The 18349-nt window shown below is 35.9% G+C and overlaps 1 protein-coding gene across 25 annotated transcripts in view; it reads left to right on the top strand.

Moving 5' to 3' along the window:
• Positions 1 to 18349, top strand: part of SLMAP (sarcolemma associated protein) — a 73396-nt gene that overhangs the window by 43181 nt on the left and 11866 nt on the right. For 7 of the 25 annotated variants that reach the window (XM_065749790.1, XM_065749783.1, XM_065749784.1 and 4 more), the window contains 5 exons: positions 8836 to 8892; positions 11607 to 11687; positions 11929 to 11988; positions 17038 to 17160; positions 17874 to 17948. In XM_065749790.1, coding sequence (XP_065605862.1) covers positions 8836 to 8892; positions 11607 to 11687; positions 11929 to 11988; positions 17038 to 17160; positions 17874 to 17948 — 396 coding nt within the window. Of the gene's footprint in view, positions 1 to 3124; positions 3188 to 8835; positions 8893 to 10234; positions 10332 to 11606; positions 11688 to 11928; positions 11989 to 17037; positions 17161 to 17873; positions 17949 to 18349 lie in introns of those variants that run through there. The other 18 variants (XM_065749777.1, XM_065749775.1, XM_065749798.1 and 15 more) reach the window with 6 other exon arrangements.

Raw genomic sequence — 18349 nt, 5'->3', positions numbered from 1 at the left:
TGTTCTGCTAGTTAAGATAGATTTGTTGTCTTCAGTTTATTTAAGCTACTCCAAAGAGAAACCTTCCTTGAGCATTTGCTGTGTATAGTGTCTGAGGACTCGTGGTGGTGTTAGTAGGATGGCTGGGACCCTTACATGGAGAACGATTGGTTCCAACTATTACTTATGTTGTTTAAGGATGGCTTTTTAGATTTTAGTTTATTTCTTTATATTATAAATGAAGAGCTTCTTAATTAGGGAGACTACAATCAAAATGAAATCATGACATAACGTCATGTCAATTTCTTATTTGGAGCAGGAGAGAGGTGTTAAGCATTGGCAGGAGCTGTACAAAAACTCTCCTTAGTCTAAGTGCTGGTTCTCCCTTTCTCTTAGTATTGTTTCATCTTGCTGTTGTGTAAGTTTAGGTTGGTAATACTCATCATGCTTGACAGAATGGTTAGGAAATAAACGTTGGTGGGTTTTTTTATTTTCCACCACAGAAAATAATAAACTTTATGAAGCAAAACTGAAGCTCTGTGTAGAGATTGTAATTCTTCATTCTAATCATGTGAACTTCCAACAGTCTACCTTACAAAGTCTTGAAGTTTTTGGAAATCCTGCAATACTGTGAAGAAAAATAGTCTATGATGCAACTATCACAATGTACCTTTCTCTTAACATTTTTTTCTAAACTGAAGAAGCAGTCCTTTTTTGATTTGTTGTGACTCATATATGAATCATCTGGACAAATGCATGAAAACACATTCTTTCTTCACATGAGTAACAGCAGTGCAAGCACTCATGCTTAGCAACGTTAGGAGGTTGTCTACTGCTTTCCTTGACATAGAATTGTTCATTCAGGTTGTCGTTGTGTGTATGAAGTCTGTCACTTTTCTCTCCTGTGTATCTGCCATAATGTTATTTTATTCTCTGGATTCACTTAGCTTTCCATATTTTGCATTGTACCACATAGTTTTGCATGTTTCTGCTATACTGAGCCCATTCATGTGTCTCTGACTCTGTGGAGCTTGTTGGCTTGTGTTCTTTTCATGACAGAATGTGTCTGTGTTGTTTATCCAGTCATCATACACTGACAGATGGGCAATGATTTTTTTTTCTGCCAGATTTTGGGTTTTGCCTTCTTGAGAGCAGCAGGAAGCAGTTACTGTGTTTTGCTGAGTAGTCTCAAGTTACTTTAGAACTTAGAATTTGAGGCTTATATTGTATTCAGCTGCTTCTGCAGTGAAGGAGTTTGTGGATATTTTGTGTCAGGGAAAGACTTCATAGAAAGGCAGAAATCAGAAATTCAAGAAGTGACTTTGTACCTAATAGATTTTAAGGGAGAAAAATGGTTTCCTCTGTTTGTATGTGATTACACTATTATCCTCTTTCAACACTGAATGCTACTGACCAGAAAACTAGAAACAAGATTTTATTTCTTCTTGAAATGTTGATGAGCTGCAGAGGAAGAAGGTAAAACAGTACAAACTTGGAGTGCTTTATAACGTTCCTTTTGTCTCCCTGTCTCAAAACATCAGGTCCAGCCCATGAGGTATACTTATTAGGTGTACTTAAACTGTCACAGCAACAAGGATTTTACATGACTTCTTAATTTTATGGACTGCCACAAATTTAAAAACAACAAAAAAACAGTACTCTGAGTAGGGAAACTAAGGGCCATCTTATAGTACATCTAGAAGCATAACAAAGTGCTTTGAGGTGTTGATGCCACCGACAAAGGTTGTTTAGAACTGAGTTGTTGCAGTAAGTTGTATGTTTAGTGGGCTCCAGCACACTTGGTTTTCCTATTTCAATTTTGTGAGCCATATCTTGAGTACAGAAAGGTACAAAAGAGCTTGTATACAGTCACTTAGAAGAGCATCTTGTGAAAAATATAAAATAAATAATTTAAAGATGGAAACCAGATGTTCCAGTTGCGGTGCTGTGCTTTAAAAGACTTGTCCTTGTGGATTAGAAAAAATGACATTTATTTATTGAAGTGATTTTCAAATACAGTGAAGGTTAACATTGCATCATTGCTCTTAACGGCTAGGCTGCTGATAGCTGAAGCTAATAATTGAGCACATTTGTTAAGAAGTAACACGATTTGCTGGTTTGTATAGGAGGGGAAAAAAACAGCTTTTTCTTCTTAAGCTGTTAGGCTCTTGAAGTCAAAGGGTTTTGAGGTTCTTCAGAATGGAAACATTAGCTTCATTTTAGTCGAAGAGACGCCAGGTTCTGATGGAGTTGGGAGCTGACCAAAGTCTCATAGAAAGGTTTGGGTGAAAATGAGTTGAGCCCAATTTTAGGATCTTTACTTTGGAATTCTCTCCTTTCAAAACGTCATTTTAATGCAGTGAAACCTCTTAAAAAGTGAAGGGAGATATTCAGCAACAGTTAAATATCTTTGTACTTCAAGAGAGTAACCCATGTGGAAGAATAAACATAAAGACTAAAAAAAACCCAAAGCTATTAAATACCCTTTTAAAACTAAGAATAAAATGGCAGAGAATATAGGTTAAAAACATGCTCCCTATTTTTCCAGCACTTGGATTTGGTATTTGCTGTTTATGTCTCATTCTGAATTTACAGATGGGTACCAGTGATGGTTCTCAGGAGTTGCATGTTTCAGTTATGTATCATCCTATGGATCCTGAATTCATTATAATTTAAATACCATTTGTGTGTTAATCTTTTTGCCAAAATTCTGGTTGTTAATGGAAGTTCAGTGAAGTTCTGTCACCACTTAACTTGAAAGAGCACTACTGTAAACGCCAAATGCAGAATTGGATTTTTGTAATTTGTTCCTACTAGATTTGCTACATAATGAGATTAATTAACTTCTGAGGTAAGGAACTTGTTGGGAGAAGCTCATGAATTTTATATTTAAAGTACTCTTTTGAAAATGCAGTCAAAAACCACTTTTTCTTCTGACCAGATCAAGAAAGTAATCTGCTTTCTAATATCATCCAATCAGACATTATCTCAAACAGGTGCTGTCTGCTTGTGTTAAAACCCAGACCTCAACAGTTAACTGTAAATATGCAGTGACAAATACGGTTCGTATACCTTTCAAATTTTTTGTTGCATCGACCTGAACATGACAAGGAGATGTAAACTGAAGTGTTTCTTTCTTTACTAGAGCACTTTCTTTCAAAGAGTGGAGGGGACTGCACTTTTATTCATCAGTTCATAGAATGTCAGAGTGAGTACAAGAGTGTTCATCACGTTCACTTTAAAAACAACAGAAAACTCAGTAAAGGTGGATGAAACCCAGAATTTGTCACTACTGTTCAGTCTGTAGTAGCACAGAATTGAGGCATTGTGGTATTATGCAGATGTCTGTAGTAGCAAAAGGATATCTTTGCTTTGGAACCATTTTTGTTGTGGAAATGATGATCACCTACAAGTTAATCATTCTTTTCCTCTGACCAGTAACGAGGTGGTAATGCTCCCATGTGATGTTTTAAAACAGTTTAAGTTTTTGTCTTTGTTAAAAGTTAAGAAGTTGAAAGCCTAACAGTGGCAGTTTAAGCAAACCCTGCGGGTTGCAGTGGGCCAGAGATGAGGTAATGATGCCTCTTCTCAGTTTTACTGTGTAATTTATCTGATATTTGAATGTTTTAACATATTTTTCTAATTAGTGGTTACGAAGTACAAAAAGGAAAGCTTTAAGTCTTGAATTTTTATGTGGAAATTTAAGAGCTTCTTTTAATAAAAATAGATTGTAATTATGTGATGCCAATCTTTAGAAAGATTCATTGCTCTGGAATAAGAAACTTGTTTTTCAAAGCAAATAGGTTTTGAAAATGAGCAGTGAAGCAGCACAGCCTGTGTATCTGTAATTAAAGAAAAGCTTCAGATGTTAATCCTTGCTGTCCAATCTAAAAGAAATACTGTTAGGATTGAAAGGAAGTGCTGTTCAGCTTCAAACAAAACCCCTTGGTACCCTAAAGAATTTTTCCACTTTAGATATGTAACTTCCATAAACTTGAGTTGAACAAAAATAAGACGGTACTTTTTTGACACAGGGCTCTTTTTCACCTTTAGATTTCAATAGGGAAATGTAACAGTTTTAACATTCAGTAAAGTCTCACGAATCCTCTTTGTTCATTACATGAAAAGAACTGAAGTTCGGTGTTATGTTTAAATCTGAACTGGTTGACTGTACTCATTGTTTGGGCATTAGCAAAACTTGTAGCAGTACCAGTTTTGCAAAGTAAATGTGAGCAGTCTTGTGCCTATGGAGAAGGAGAAGCCACCATCAAAATGTATTAAATTAGAGGTCAATTTTATACACCTCTCATCGTGGGTTGAAAGCTAGAGAAAGGAAAGGATTCAGCGTTGTGCATTTTTTGATGGTATAGGATTTACTACTAAATATGAGAGACTCAGATTGAGTGCTGATGTGTCAGTTCTTGGACTAAAAGTTTACCTTTCCCAAATTCACATTTAGTCAGGCCCCACAAAACCACGAGCTTAAAAACCTTTGGGGTCTGTTTAGTTTTAATTCTGTATGTGGAAGCTACCCTCTTTGTCCTGTTGCTGCAGCACAGAAGGTTGGTTGCTAATGAGGGTCATCGAGCGAGGCTCTAAGACAGGCTGCAAATACTGAGTTGTAGGACAGTGTCACAAAGATTGGCAGTTATTGAGGAGCAGTGCATAGTTAGCTATGCTAAGCTTCCCTCTCCTAATATTTCTGTATTCCTTAGGAAAGAACCAGGTTCATTAATAAAAATAAAATTCTGAAAATAGGAGTTGCATATTTAAGTAGTCTTATGTAGGGTTTGAAAACTATAGGATTTGCAAACTGTAAGAGAAATGTAAAAAGGAAGGAGAGAACCATGATGCAGTCTGTTGAGAAGACAAGGTTCTGACTTCTGCTATGTGAAAAGGAAAGCGTGTGCATCTGTAGCTGTGGGGAAGAAGCAGTTAAATCAGAAAAGCCTGAGCAGCTGAAGGAAGAAAAATGCCATGAGTCAAGGAAATAGAAGTATGTAAGGTAGCTTGAGAAGGAGAATTAAATGACCAAATAATCTAATATTCTGTATAAACAGCTGCTACAGATATGAGGCAGTATCGGTTGACAGCAGTCAAGATGTCTCAAGATACTCCAGTTAAGTTGTTTTTTTGGTAGGGAAGAAACAGCAGGACCCCTTAAAGTCTTAGTTGCAGTGTAGCACTGGTGCTTTACTTTGTAGAACCTGGCTTTTTTTGTGTTTTGTTTTTGGTTTTCTTCATTGAGCAGGCCTCACGACATCATCCAATAACTCTTCTTGCTCTACAAAATCTGAAATGTTATGAAATCATGCTCTGAGCTATCTGAGAAGTGTGCTACTTTCTGATCATTACACCCAGCTCACTCGTGGCTTGTTTCATAACTTCTTTCAGTAACCACTGATGAAATCCAGTGACGTCAACAGCAAAGAAAAAAAAAGGCTACTTTCTTCTAATTAGTACAGGGCATGAGTTATTGCCAAATGTGATGATGATTAATAGACAAAAGAGAGAGTCAGTGCTGTGCCAGCTTCCTATCTTTTGCTCCTATTTAACTTTTCTTTGTGACCTTATTTTTTCATTTGATGATTTTACATTCATGATTTTAAATGCAAGCTAAATTTTTGCCATTTTACTAAATCTACTCTTTCATTTTTTTAATTCTATTTCTTACTTTATTCTATTTATATAAAATGGAGTAGGTGTTTAATAGATTGAGTGACTGTTCTCCACTTTTCACACTCACATGTCATAAATCCATTGGGAATTAGAGCTGTTCAGTATAACTTCTTTCAGATGGTTTAAAATCAGTGCTGAGGACCAGTTTTCCTTTAATTGGTCTTCAAAACTGTCTTTCTTGAAAGATGAACTCGATGCAAAACACAAATATATTGAGAGGGAGCATTTATTTAAATAATCATGTAATGTCAGGATGTCTTGAAAATCAAATTACACACAGTAATAGGCAACCTAAATCTAAAGGGGATTTCTTAAATTTAATTGAGAAGAACTGGTTAAAGATGAATCGCAATGCTTAACTTCAAATAAATTATTTCAATAAAAAATATTTATATTATCAGGTACTCACTGATTTATGATAAGTAATTTCTGGATGACATGAAGAATCAAAATCTTTTATTCCAGAAGTTAATGCTGATCCTCAACCTCTTTTATTTTTTGCTGACCAAAAATGTATTTCTTGACTCAGGGGTAATATAGATATTTTTTTTCCTAAATTCAAATGATCAAGTTTATGAAGATGGTTTGGGATTTGTTTGTTTTTGTTGCTTTTGTTTTTTGTTTTTTTTTTTAATGCAGATACATGGGGGAAAAAAAACATACAGATACAGGAATATTGACTTTAACACTGAACTTCTGATTGTCACCTGGATTCTGCCGTCCTCAGTGGTTAGGGAGATCAGAATACAGAATAGCAGTATAAGATGCTATTTAGTTTAATTATGTCAACATCCAGTTTTCTATTTGTTACCTAAGTGCACTTAATCAAGCTTAAATAAAATATTTCATGTTAACTTTGAATGATACTAATGCTTTATTTGTAAAACACACAGAATGTTTACTCCTTTTCTAAACTATGAGAGGTGTCAGCCACCAAGTGGAGAATGCTCTCTGTACTACCCTTGGGTCACCCTGTACAAAGGGACTTCAGAGTTATTGTTGATCTAATTTTGGGAAGGTAACTTTCTTGCAAATATTGGAGTTGAAACTGCCACAGTGGACATAAGAAAACATTAAACCACTGTGGGGAAAAATAGAATAACCTTTTTAAAATTTGCAGTATTTTTCTTTAGTCCTAGAAATGGACAATTATTAAAAATATAAAGAACTGCTGACGAAGTTCAAAGAGGTTGGGAAACCAGTGGGGACAAGAAGACTAATTTTATTTGTTCTGTGCTACGATTATTCTGATTTTAACAGAACAGTGCGAAGACTTCAGGATCTGTTAGTTCATAAGGCCAAATTTTCTTTTGTAAACTGGTTATGGAAGTGTATCGTAAGCTAACCACCCAGCATGCAGATGATCAGCCTTTGAGATCAAGCAATTATAGCTACTTTGAGTGCAGTGCTTTTATGTTCCGTTTATTTTTGTAAACATAAAGGCAGAATTCCTCAGTATCTTTCTTGCTGCATTCCTGCTGTGATCCCACTCTTGCAGCCTCAGCTGAGTCCTGGAAAAGCCACACACAGAGGCTTTTCTTTAGATTTTTTTTGTGTTGTTTTTTTTTTAGGGCTCATGAAACCATTGAGTCACTCTTTACTTGTGGTTGCAGAAGCTTGGTGCCTGCTGTCATCTCCCTAGGCTTGGGAACCGTCAGCTCTGATGAATATGAGCTGGACACCAAGTGATGTCCTGCAGTCTGCTGAGTCCTGAATATATGGAGCACAGTTCATTGCTTTTCTGAAACAATATTCACGAAGTCTTGTGTCAACACAGGACAGTATTTGCAGCCAAGAATAGATGGAGGATCTGTCTCCTATAGTCTGGTTTATCATTGTGGGGGGGACAGGAGTTGGATGGGACAAGCTTCCAGCCATGCAAACAGTTCTTCAGAGCTCAGGTTTTTATAACTGAGAGCTTGTCCTTTTCTATCCACAACTGAAAAAGCTGTCTCCGGTCACCTCTTGGCCTGCTGCTGTCCTTAGCTTGTCACAGGCACAGCAACATGCTACTAGAGGAACACACAGATTTCTTAATCTTTAGAGCTACTTGGAGCTCACAGTGCCAACTGAGCTCACTGTTTTTCAATTTTAAAAAGTTGAGAAGTATTTGCTGCCCTTGGGGTTGTTCGCTCTGACCGTGTGCACACTGCTTGTCCTGTCTCCTCTGAATCTTGGTTACCTGCACTGAGCTCAGCTCTGTCAGGCTGTCAGGGATTCAGCAGCTGCAACCCAGTGTTCCACTGGCTGTAAGTAGCCCTTGGAAATGCTTCCAACTGCCAAAAGCACATCATCTTCTGCATTGTAATTGATGATACGATCTGTGAGATACGTGACCCTCAGTCATTTTTGCATGTTGACATCACCTCATTGATTGTGAAGAAATTTGCAGTATTGAAATCTTGTAACAAGAAGTTAATTGCTGGTTCAGTAGTCCTTTAGGTGTCTGATAAATCCAGACCAGTTCTTCACTTGTTCTTACTGTTTGCCTTCGTGTGCTTGCTGAAGTAAGATGTTAGCAGTCTAGTCTCAAACTCAGTTCTTAGGTGTGTTTTACATACCTGACATAAATGGATGGACTTCCCTGCTAGTGCTATGCAAACTCACATTTGGGAGCCCTGTGGTGTGTACACAGCCTTTTGGAAACTTGTTCAGTGCTCTGAACATTATGAACTAAGAAAGGCCATTCCTGTGTACCCCGTGGGCAGTGATGAATCAGTTGTGACATGGAAGTGGCTTCTCAGTTGCTCTCACTATGGGGTATTTCTAGATTTCTGCTGTATTTAGTGGGCGTTCATGTCAAGCCAAGCAGCTTGCAGAGTTCTTAGTCTTGAACATTTTAAATGGGCAATGTTTACTATTTTATTTTTCATTCTCAGATTGGGAAGGAGGAGTTCATTTAAAAAAATACAATTGAAACTTTTCATTAGTGAACTGGAACATTAATAATGTAAGTTAATAAATTGCAGAGGACATAATTATGTACTTTATCTCAAGGTTCCATTAGGTTTTAGTGCTTTGTTTCATTATTCCATGCCAGAATAAGGTTGCTGTTCAAGCCTGAGTAGTAATACTATCAGGTTTTAATTTGGTCATGGAATGTAGTCTACGTAGATGTGTGCAGGGAAAAGCTTGCTTAATTTGAGCTTGGAAAGTAACACTTATTTTGTTTGGCAGACAAGATCATAGATGAAGGACATCTAACCAAAGTGGAAGAAACAAAGCTTTTGAAAGGTTAGATTTATGGATTATTTAAAAACCATGCTTCAAAACACTTATGTGACTTTAATGCATGTTCTCTCATAAACTGGCTGTTTGTTTTGTTAAATATTCATGTAAGAAAAACAATCAATGGAAGGGGAGGTGTGTTGTGTATTGACTTCAAATGCTGCTTTAGAGAAAAAGGGTTTAAATGAAACAGTTTCTGAAGACTGCATGAAATTCTAGTCTTGACTGAGTTCTTACTGCACTAAAAAAAATTGAAGTATATGTATATTTTTTGCAGATTGATTAGAATCTCGTCTGCTTCAATTCAAACTTCTTTTGATTGTAGGAAGAAATAGAAATAATGTTTAATCTAACTAAAGATGTGAATGAAAGTGCATTTCAATTTGACATGTTTGTAACTTACCCCCTTATAGTTCTGTTAGAATGACTAACTTCCTAAATTTGCCTTTCACAAGCAAAATATAAATGTGCATCTCCAACTTCTTTTCCTCTTCAGTATAAAACAAGTGAAACACAAAGATTTAGTTCAAAATTTATCTTGACAAGAAACAATGATCTTTATCTTGCAGCGTCAAAACTGCAAAAAGAAGTTTTGAAGTATGTAGGTCAATATTTCCTGTGTCAAATAGTGTAAGGTTGGACTTGCAGGCTGAGTCTGCTTCTGTAGCCTTTTATTAATGTCTAGATGTACTAACTCATTTCTTTACTCTTTGTCCTTCTGCAAAGTGTTACTGCATTGAATAAATGTTAGCTTGTCTATAGTTCTGGTGGTTTAGAGACTTTTCACCTTCTGTGTGGAGTTGCACCTTTAATTTGTTTCTGTAGGTGTGCAAGCTATAGACAACGTGCCATATTTGGCAAAAGAATGCATACAATAACTGTAACTTAACACTTGCATGCCAGTTAACTTGCAGTACTACGAGCTATTTTTAGTGCTTGCTAATGTATTCAAACTCTTTGAGCACATATGATGTCAACACATTTTAATATACTTCATCATTTTGGCTATATTTATTCAGCTTCGTTTTATTATGGGAAATAGAAAAACTGCTGTGAAGTAATATAGTACAGGAATGAGTTTTGTGCTTTAGACTGTGGTTCCAGAATAGGAAGCAGGGTTCTAAACCATTTGTGTTTTTCACTTTTGCCATTTCCAACGTGGACGTTTGCACACTTTCCTCTGGTGCCTAGTGCCAGTGCCTGGTTCAGGGGGTGAGGGATAGCAGGGGGAGGGGAGGCATTGTACCTGAGAGCAAGTGGGAGGGGAGCATGGGAGGGAGGAGAGGGGGAGAGAGAATTAATTTAGAGCTTGGAGCTCACGCTGCTGCACTTAACACAGAACAAGGAAGCTGTGTCCATGTATGACCTGATATGGTAAGGTTAGTTGGATGCAGATACTGCTCAGCTTCGCACTCCTGGACTGGCCACTAAGACAGACGGCATGGGTGAGGCTTTCAGGATATACTTCTCCTTATACTTAACATTTAAAATCTTTTTTTACAGTTTTCATGGCAGTCTTGTGGGTTTAATTCTATCTGATACATGTAAAATGCTTTGTATTTAGAACAAGCTTTTAGGGAATAACATTTTTAAACTGGCGAAGTACTGTTTTCGTTTAGCAAAGAACCACCCCAACCATCGAATTCCCTAACTACATCAGTCACTGTGAGCTTTGATGTTAAATGAAGGCATATGATTTATGGTTGGGAAAGCTGCCAGGTCTGAACCCCTAATGCACTGTGTCAGGGCGCTTTCCTCTTCTCCCTCTCCAGTGATTTCAGTCCTATTAAATAGCAAGAGCCTGGCTGTTGATCAGCTACTTTGCTTGTACTTGTCATCTTCCATTTTGTTTAAGTTTGTGTTCTGGCACAAAGAAAGAAGACTTTTCATGTTAGATAGCAAAAATGGTTTCTTTCTGTTAACCCATCATCTTGCTCATTTCCCAGTGTTGCTCCTGTTTTCATTTCTCACTTCTAGTTTAGGGGGCATTTGGTTCCTTTTGTTCTCTTGTTATTTGTAAAAGCAATGCTCCCAGGCTTCCTCATGACTCCTGTGTTACTGTGTGTCAGTGGTTTCTAACACTATTTGTATAACACACCTTACTGTTTATTATTGTGCATCTTCCTTGTCCTCTTCTGGCACGTTCTTTTTTAATTTGCAGTACCTATATGTGAAGAAATTGTTCACTGTGTTTTTTCCACATATACATATGGGCATCATTCCTCCCATGTATAATGTTGTAATGATGCCTTTAGTGTGTGTGTGTATATATTGTACAGTACAATATATACAAGGCTTGCTGCTATTATTTTTTTGTCTAAAATACTGAAACACAGTTTTATTCATCACAGCAGTTTATTTCTGACTCATAACAGTATCTGCATTGTTCTATTTCTCTTTTCGTATTTGTTCTCTGATTGGATAAAACAATCAGCTTTTGCATAGAGTTCCAACTGGCAGGAATACAGCTTTGCACAGAAGTTCAAGCTGTGCATGAGACAGTTGCATCCCCAATTAGATGCCAGGCTAGATTAACGAGTTCAGTAAAACTCGGTCCATTATACCCCAGATTTATAAAGAAATAAGGAAACATCAGGTTTTTGAGAGCTTTCTTCAGTTCTTCTTTCTAGTGACGTTTAATAATCATGTATGTATACATATAATATGTAAATTAGGAGCAAAGCATTTATACTGTACTTGATTTTCCCTGTCTCTCACAGAGAATCAGGCAAGAGTGAAAGAATTGGATTTGTCAGACACTCTTAGTCCGAGCAAGGAAAAAAGCAGTGACGACACTACAGGTAAACATTCAACTGAAGTTACACAGAATCTAAATACCACTTAATCGTGAGTGTTTTTTAAGAGTGGAGAAGTGGAGGAGTCTTGTATGAGGTATCATGAGCTACATACATCTTAAGCAGTATTGTCTGCTTTCAACCTTATAAATAGCTGTTGTAAAATAAGAAAAATATAAGTTTCTTGAATACAAGTATGAAAACTGTCAGTAGTCTGCCTGTTCTCCTGAAATGTTTTTTTTTCCAGATGCCCAAATGGATGACCAAGATCTAAATGAACCTATTGCTAAAGTAGCTCTTCTGAAAGGTAAAGAGAAATTTTTTTTGTATGTTTTGATATGTAGTCTACATTTAAGTACATAATCTGTATTTATAAGTTAGTATTCCTATTTTTTTTAATCAAATGTGTGTTCATATAGAGACTCATGAAATATTTATATCATAGTATTAAGGAAGAATTGCACTTAAATATTAATAATGTTTTCTTTGGATGGTATAAAAGTGTACTGCTGAAAATCAGTATAGAAATAATCTGTGCTTAAAGCTAGTTAGCTCTACTTACCAGTGCTCTTCTATGAGCTTAAGTTGTAATTTAAAGTACTGTTGAGAAATAGTATCAGCGTACGCTCAAGTTACGGCTGATAACCCCTGAGAGAAGAGATTCCTCCATCACTGAGAAACACTTTCTGCCACTGTCAGAAATGCTCCTGCTAGTTTGCATGTGGTGGTATAAAAATCATACATTTTTTTTATTGTAAATGCAATGAAGACTTGAATTCCCCATTTGAATTATGTTTAGAAGGACTGTTAAACCTTGGTATAATCTTTATACTTTTAAAATTAAATTATTTACTGCTCTCTGTACCGAAGGTGTTTGTACTGTAGACTTGATTAGCAAGCTTTTTACATATTCATGGTCTGAGAAATGTGGGGTATTGTTACATTTAGTGTACTGAAAGTTAACTGGCTTTTTGTACTGTTATGTTTGATAATATTGGTGTCACAAATGAAAAGAATGTGACACTTCTTTGTAGTTTAGAAAGACAGGAAACTGTAATTCAATTTTGGGGAACTGTAAAAGAACTTTTTCCTCTATTTGCTTACACTTCCCTATTCTCTGATAGAAAGGACTTAAAAATATATGGCACAGTTTGGTTTTTTTTCCCCATACAAGAGACCAGAAGTTGAGTATGATATTTTCCAGTGAATTTCAGTTCAACATAGCTTAAAATAATTTGGAAGTTGTCACTGTCTTGAACACTCGTTTGTTTTAATGTATATGATGAATAGCAATGAGTAATAATGCATGTAACCTTTCTGTAAAGTGTATTTAAAACAAAAACACTTAGCAAAATATCTTAAACAAATACTCTGGGGAAGAAGACAACAAGAAAAGAAAATGCATCAGTAGGTCTACTGATTTCATGGTATTTTTACCTTTCTGAATTGTAAAAAATATCTATATAAATATATAGAGAGATATCTATCTAAATATGTATATCTTTGTAATCAGTGAAAATGACTGTAGCCAACTGGAGACTACTCATGTTTGGCTAGATGCCTTAGTTGTCCTCTGCTGACACATCAAAAGTAGATCATAGTCTCTTAGGTTGAAAAATCTGTGACTGACTTCTCCCTAAGTGCAAATTAAGTCTTCATAGGCTCTGTCAGAAAGGTTCCCTTCAGTAGCCCCAGAATGAGGTAAGGCTGTGAGCATTCTGCTTCTTGGCTTAGAAGGTTGTCACGTCTTGTCAAGGTTTGGATGAAGTTACTCTTGCTCTGTCTAGGACATGTGTGTCCAGCCTGCTAGTATTATGGTTTTGTTGCCCTCTTATTTTTCGATTAAAAATGTGTATTAAAAACCATTTTGTTACATACATTAACTATATTATATGTGCATCACAAGACTATTCCTCTTCATTCAGAGTGGTCCAGGCAAGCTAAAATCTGGACACCTGGGTCTAGGGTATGTTAACTGAAGAGAAAGAGTACATGAACTCTCAATAGACTGAAGTAAAGTTTTCTGTAACATGGAAACAGTCTTTTGGACTGTCATGTGGATGTTTGGCATTGTTTCATTTGTCTTCATCCAGATGAAAAATGTCTATTTCCTATTGAATTACATGGTATAATTAAGTAGCATAACTCTTCTTCTCTTGAGGCTATTTATGGACATTCCTATTTTGCTCTCATGAAAACATTTAAAAATATCTGTACAATGAATCATATGCCTGTGTAATTCTTATGAAGAGTCCTCAAGTTTAAAGATTTATTTGCAGTTTTGTCAGGGCTACTTTATACGCCTGATTTTGCCCTAAAAAGGATCTGATTTGCTACAGAAAGATTTTCAAGTGGGTTATGCATTCATATTATTAAGGAAGAGTGAGAACGTTTCGGATCTGGCAGCTGTTAGGAATGCGGAAATGGCTGCTGGAGAAGGCAGTGCTCCTTTTTGTTCAACTGCTGGAATGTAGAACACAAATACATGGGACAAGAAAACGATGAGATGTTAAATTGCTGTAGTTTCCTCCAAGTGTATTTTCCATCAATAAAGTACATGCAGGATCAGTTTCAACTTTCTACGAGGCGGAATCTGGCAAAGATGAGGAAGGGGAAAAGCTTGCACAGATTAGCAGAGCTGCTTTTATTTTTTTTCAGGAGGTAAACATCTCTATGGGCCATTTATAAGAGTTCCTTGGACATTTCTATGCAGGCTGCCTGTAACTGTTTATTACAAAGAAAAATTGCAAAGCTGAAAACAAGTATATGTTGAACAGATGGTTAGAAGCAATAAATGCCATTGGAAGTTCAGTGGTCTTGTCAACTTCCTCATGTTTATTAGTAACTCCAACAATGATCCATGGAATCTTATTTAAAAAAATGTTTATTCGATCATTTAGTTCTCTGAATAGTGTTAGTTTAGTTAATAAATATTGAGGATCAGCAGTGGTCTTATTCAGAAAGTTTGTTAACCTTTTTTTTTTTTTTTTAAGTGTTGCAGTAATAGCCAAGTATATATTTCATGTCTATGACAAACACACTTGTGGCAAAAAATCTGCTTCAGTACTCAGTCTGCCTGTGGGAGGGGGCTTGGGACTTGGTAGTCCTTGAGGTCCCTTCTAACCCAAGCCATTCTGTGATTCTGTGTGTATGATAGGTTTTCTGTGAATCATATAAAACTGAACATAACTTGGGTTCTTATATCTGAATGGCATGAATACTCCGAAAATACTCATCTGAGTAACCTCGGAAGTCATATCTAACTCTGTAAGGGAGTTACTGTGACACTTGGGAGATAAACCAGCCTACATGCCAGGCTTACAGCTAAGAGATGAATCAACATCACAGCCTGTCTGTGCGTGCTTCTATAATCTCCCCTATCAAAATAAAAATATAAAGGCAAACTTGTAAACAGAGCTTCATTAATATCTTCATGTTTGTAAATGTTGATTTAATCTGTTTTATTGGTCTTTTTTTTTTTAACTAAAACTTCATAGGTTCTGAGATTGCAAAATCTGTTAGATGGAAGAAATACCTTCACACATTATCGATCTGGAAATAGTTACTTTTCCTCAAAACTGACCCATGGGCTAGATGGGCTAGGCTTCTTTTTGAGAGCCAAAATGAGGGAGAAGGAGCTTTATTTTACTTAAGGAATGATTTGTTACAGATCACATTAACAATTCTCTATTTTTTTTAATCTACCAGTAGAGGAAAACTTAAAGAATATTGATCTGGTGTTAAGGATTGTGTTGGGTTAGGAGCAGAAAAAGCAGGGTTAAGAATCTCTTACAAGATAGCAAAAAATCTGGTCACAGATGGAAACTTTCTGTGAGGATGGGTGCATTTTGTTGTACTTTTTGTTTGTTCATTTGGTGGAGGTTTTTTTTAAATTACATTAATGGCATACCTCTGCTTAGATTTCTATAAGAACAGTTAGTACTGTATTGAATACTTAATGGGTTATGTCTACATCTCATAGTAGTCAATATTTTTACTAGTTATGAGTATAGCAATACCATCAAGATATTTTTTCCTTTTTTTCAAATCTCAGTGTTAGCACTAAAGTGATGTTTGCTTTGTAATAGAAGCCATGAAGGAATTAGTCAGTTTGTGTGAGACCGAAAGCCTTTTTTTGTTGTTTTTTCATAGTCATGTTTATATTTCTTGGCTTTTGGTTTAGAAGCTTAGCAAGTGTATGGAAACTACCCTACTGCGTTTGAGTAGGAAAGAGTTTTTACCTTGACGCATGCTGTCTCTCTGCTAAACTGATTAAGCTGTCCCATAACTTGAGTTCCTCATCTCCTTTAAAGCCTTGTCATCTTTCATGATGTGTCCTTTCACTGGTTTGAAAGTGCTGTCCACTAGAGCGTTCATTTAGTGTGTCTATTGTTTGATTTGGGACACTGCTTCTTTATGAGGCATGATTTGAACATAATTTGTCAACTTTCTCATCTGTTTCTTCTGAACAGTCTCATTAAGAACTGAAAGTCTAATTGCCACAAATCTTTATCCATGAGAAGCTAGGAACAAAATGTCTCCAGTAAAGGGAAATTTGGACTAGAAATTCTAATAAGCTTATAAAAGAAAGTATTTGGATGAAATATTGGGTACTCTTTGTTCTTTCTGCTCTCATAATTTTGCTCTGAAAAAGCCTAAAAGTTCATGTGTATCCATATCTCTGCCCCTTGATCCCTCCAGTTCATTACTGTGAGAGTGGAAAAGACATGGCCTCTTTTCTTAGAGAAACACTGTATGAGAACTTTAGAATAATTTCATCAGTTTCCTTACTGAAGAAAACAAAACTTACCTTTTGGGTTTTTCTTCTCAGCAGTCTGCCTTCACCTTAAATCTGTAGTTATGAATGTCCATCAAACACAGGGCTAATGCCATACGTGTATGCCTTCTTGTTCTGTCTGTCCTGTCTCCCATGAGATAGGAACTCTGTGAACTGTTTCACTGATTTTCCTCCTTGCTCAAAGTGTGTGCTAGGGAGGTTACAGTAGCTTCCTTTTAAAGGCAGATGAGTGGCAAATCCAGTTAGGGATTGTCTTGCTTATTGTTTCTTCATTTATGTCAATACAGGAAACTTTGCTAATCAATGCAGTATTTTTTAAAACTCTTGAATTTTTTGTTTTGTTTTACTGCATGTGTTTGTAATTAATATTTTAAAGTATGTATATGTTTTCCTCCTGTTAAAATATATTAATATTGTTTCTAATATTTACCTAATCCAATTTTGAGTTTACTTAACTAACTCTGGATTATTTGAATAGCAGATCACCAGACATCACATAGTAGTGCAAAATAAACTGTTGTAGATATGTGTGCTTTAAAGAAAATGTTCTTTTATCAGATGAATTGCAGGGTGCACAATCAGAAACTGAGGCTAAGCAAGAAATTCAGCAGCTGCACAAGGAGCTGATTGAAGCCCAAGAGCTAGCTAGAACAAGTAAACAAAAATGCTTTGAACTTCAAGGTGAGACACAGATCAACTTGGATATGTAGGGTATCCTTTAAAATTATATTTATCAGGTAGTTTTATTGACTGTTAGATTGTTTCCTAACATTTCCTGCACAGCATATTTGTTTTGTTTCCTTATAATATATAATCAGTTAGATTGAGCCCCTGATTTTTTCACTTAATAATGACCAACTTCTTTTCATAGCATTGAGTACATATGTGAGCTCCATATATTTAATCCTTATCAAATATATTTTAGAATTATTGATTCCTCCATATTTCAGTCAGGTAATGTACGTAGTTAAATGCATTCAGTGATAGATCTTTAGATCATCCTTTCAAACATGGAGCTGTATCTTTGACATCAACAAAACTGGTTGTTTTTAACAAGAAGTTGCATAGTCTAGTTTAATTGCATATTGTTCAGTGTTCTGAGAGATATTTACAGCATTTCTTTTCTTTCCACCCCTGTACCAGTTGTCATTTATCTCACATAGTTTCTGGATCAGACAACTGGTTATATTAGTTTCAAATTAATTGCAATACTACATGACGATGGAATAATACCTCTAATTTGATCTTTTTATTAAACTACTTACACAGTTAACTAGCTTTAACTTACTGGATTCATTTGATTGTTTTAATCAGTTAAGAGCAAGTCATGACTAATTACAAAACTGAAATACTTACTAACAAACTTTTGGGCACATATTCACTTTCATTTTTAGCACTATTGGAAGAAGAAAGAAAAGCATATAGAGTGCAAGTTGAAGAATCTAACAAGCAAATAAATGTTCTGCAAGGTAAGAAATTACTTTTTCACTCCATTTTCTTAGGGAAAACATTTAGCTTTAGCTGTTTTTGTGGCACTAATAAAGGAAAATGTTAAGTGTATGTATGTTTCAAATCTGATTTTCTTTACAGTATCTCTAAATATTACCTGTCAATTTCTACTTTTAGTTATAACTTAGAAAATGCAGAAATCTAGTAATCTGTAACATATTCCTCTTCTTCTCCTTGTCAGCTTTTGAGTGATCCAGGGATTCTTACAATGACTGTTTTACCTTCTTAAACATTCAGGGGGGTTATCTTTTTGTTCTTTTCGATATCTTCACTTTATTGGTAGAATCCTCTTAAATGCTTTCTAATCCCTCCAAAGCTGCATTTAACTTTAGTATTCTGCAAAATTTCTTCAACAGAGACA

Source organism: Cyrtonyx montezumae, unplaced genomic scaffold (genome assembly GCF_038088225.1).
Source record: "Cyrtonyx montezumae isolate F1298 unplaced genomic scaffold, pur_monq_1.0 scaffold_6, whole genome shotgun sequence".
Taxonomy (NCBI): domain Eukaryota; kingdom Metazoa; phylum Chordata; class Aves; order Galliformes; family Odontophoridae; genus Cyrtonyx; species Cyrtonyx montezumae.
The sequence above is the reverse complement of the archived record's forward strand: the minus strand, read 5'-3'. Positions and strand labels throughout refer to the sequence as shown.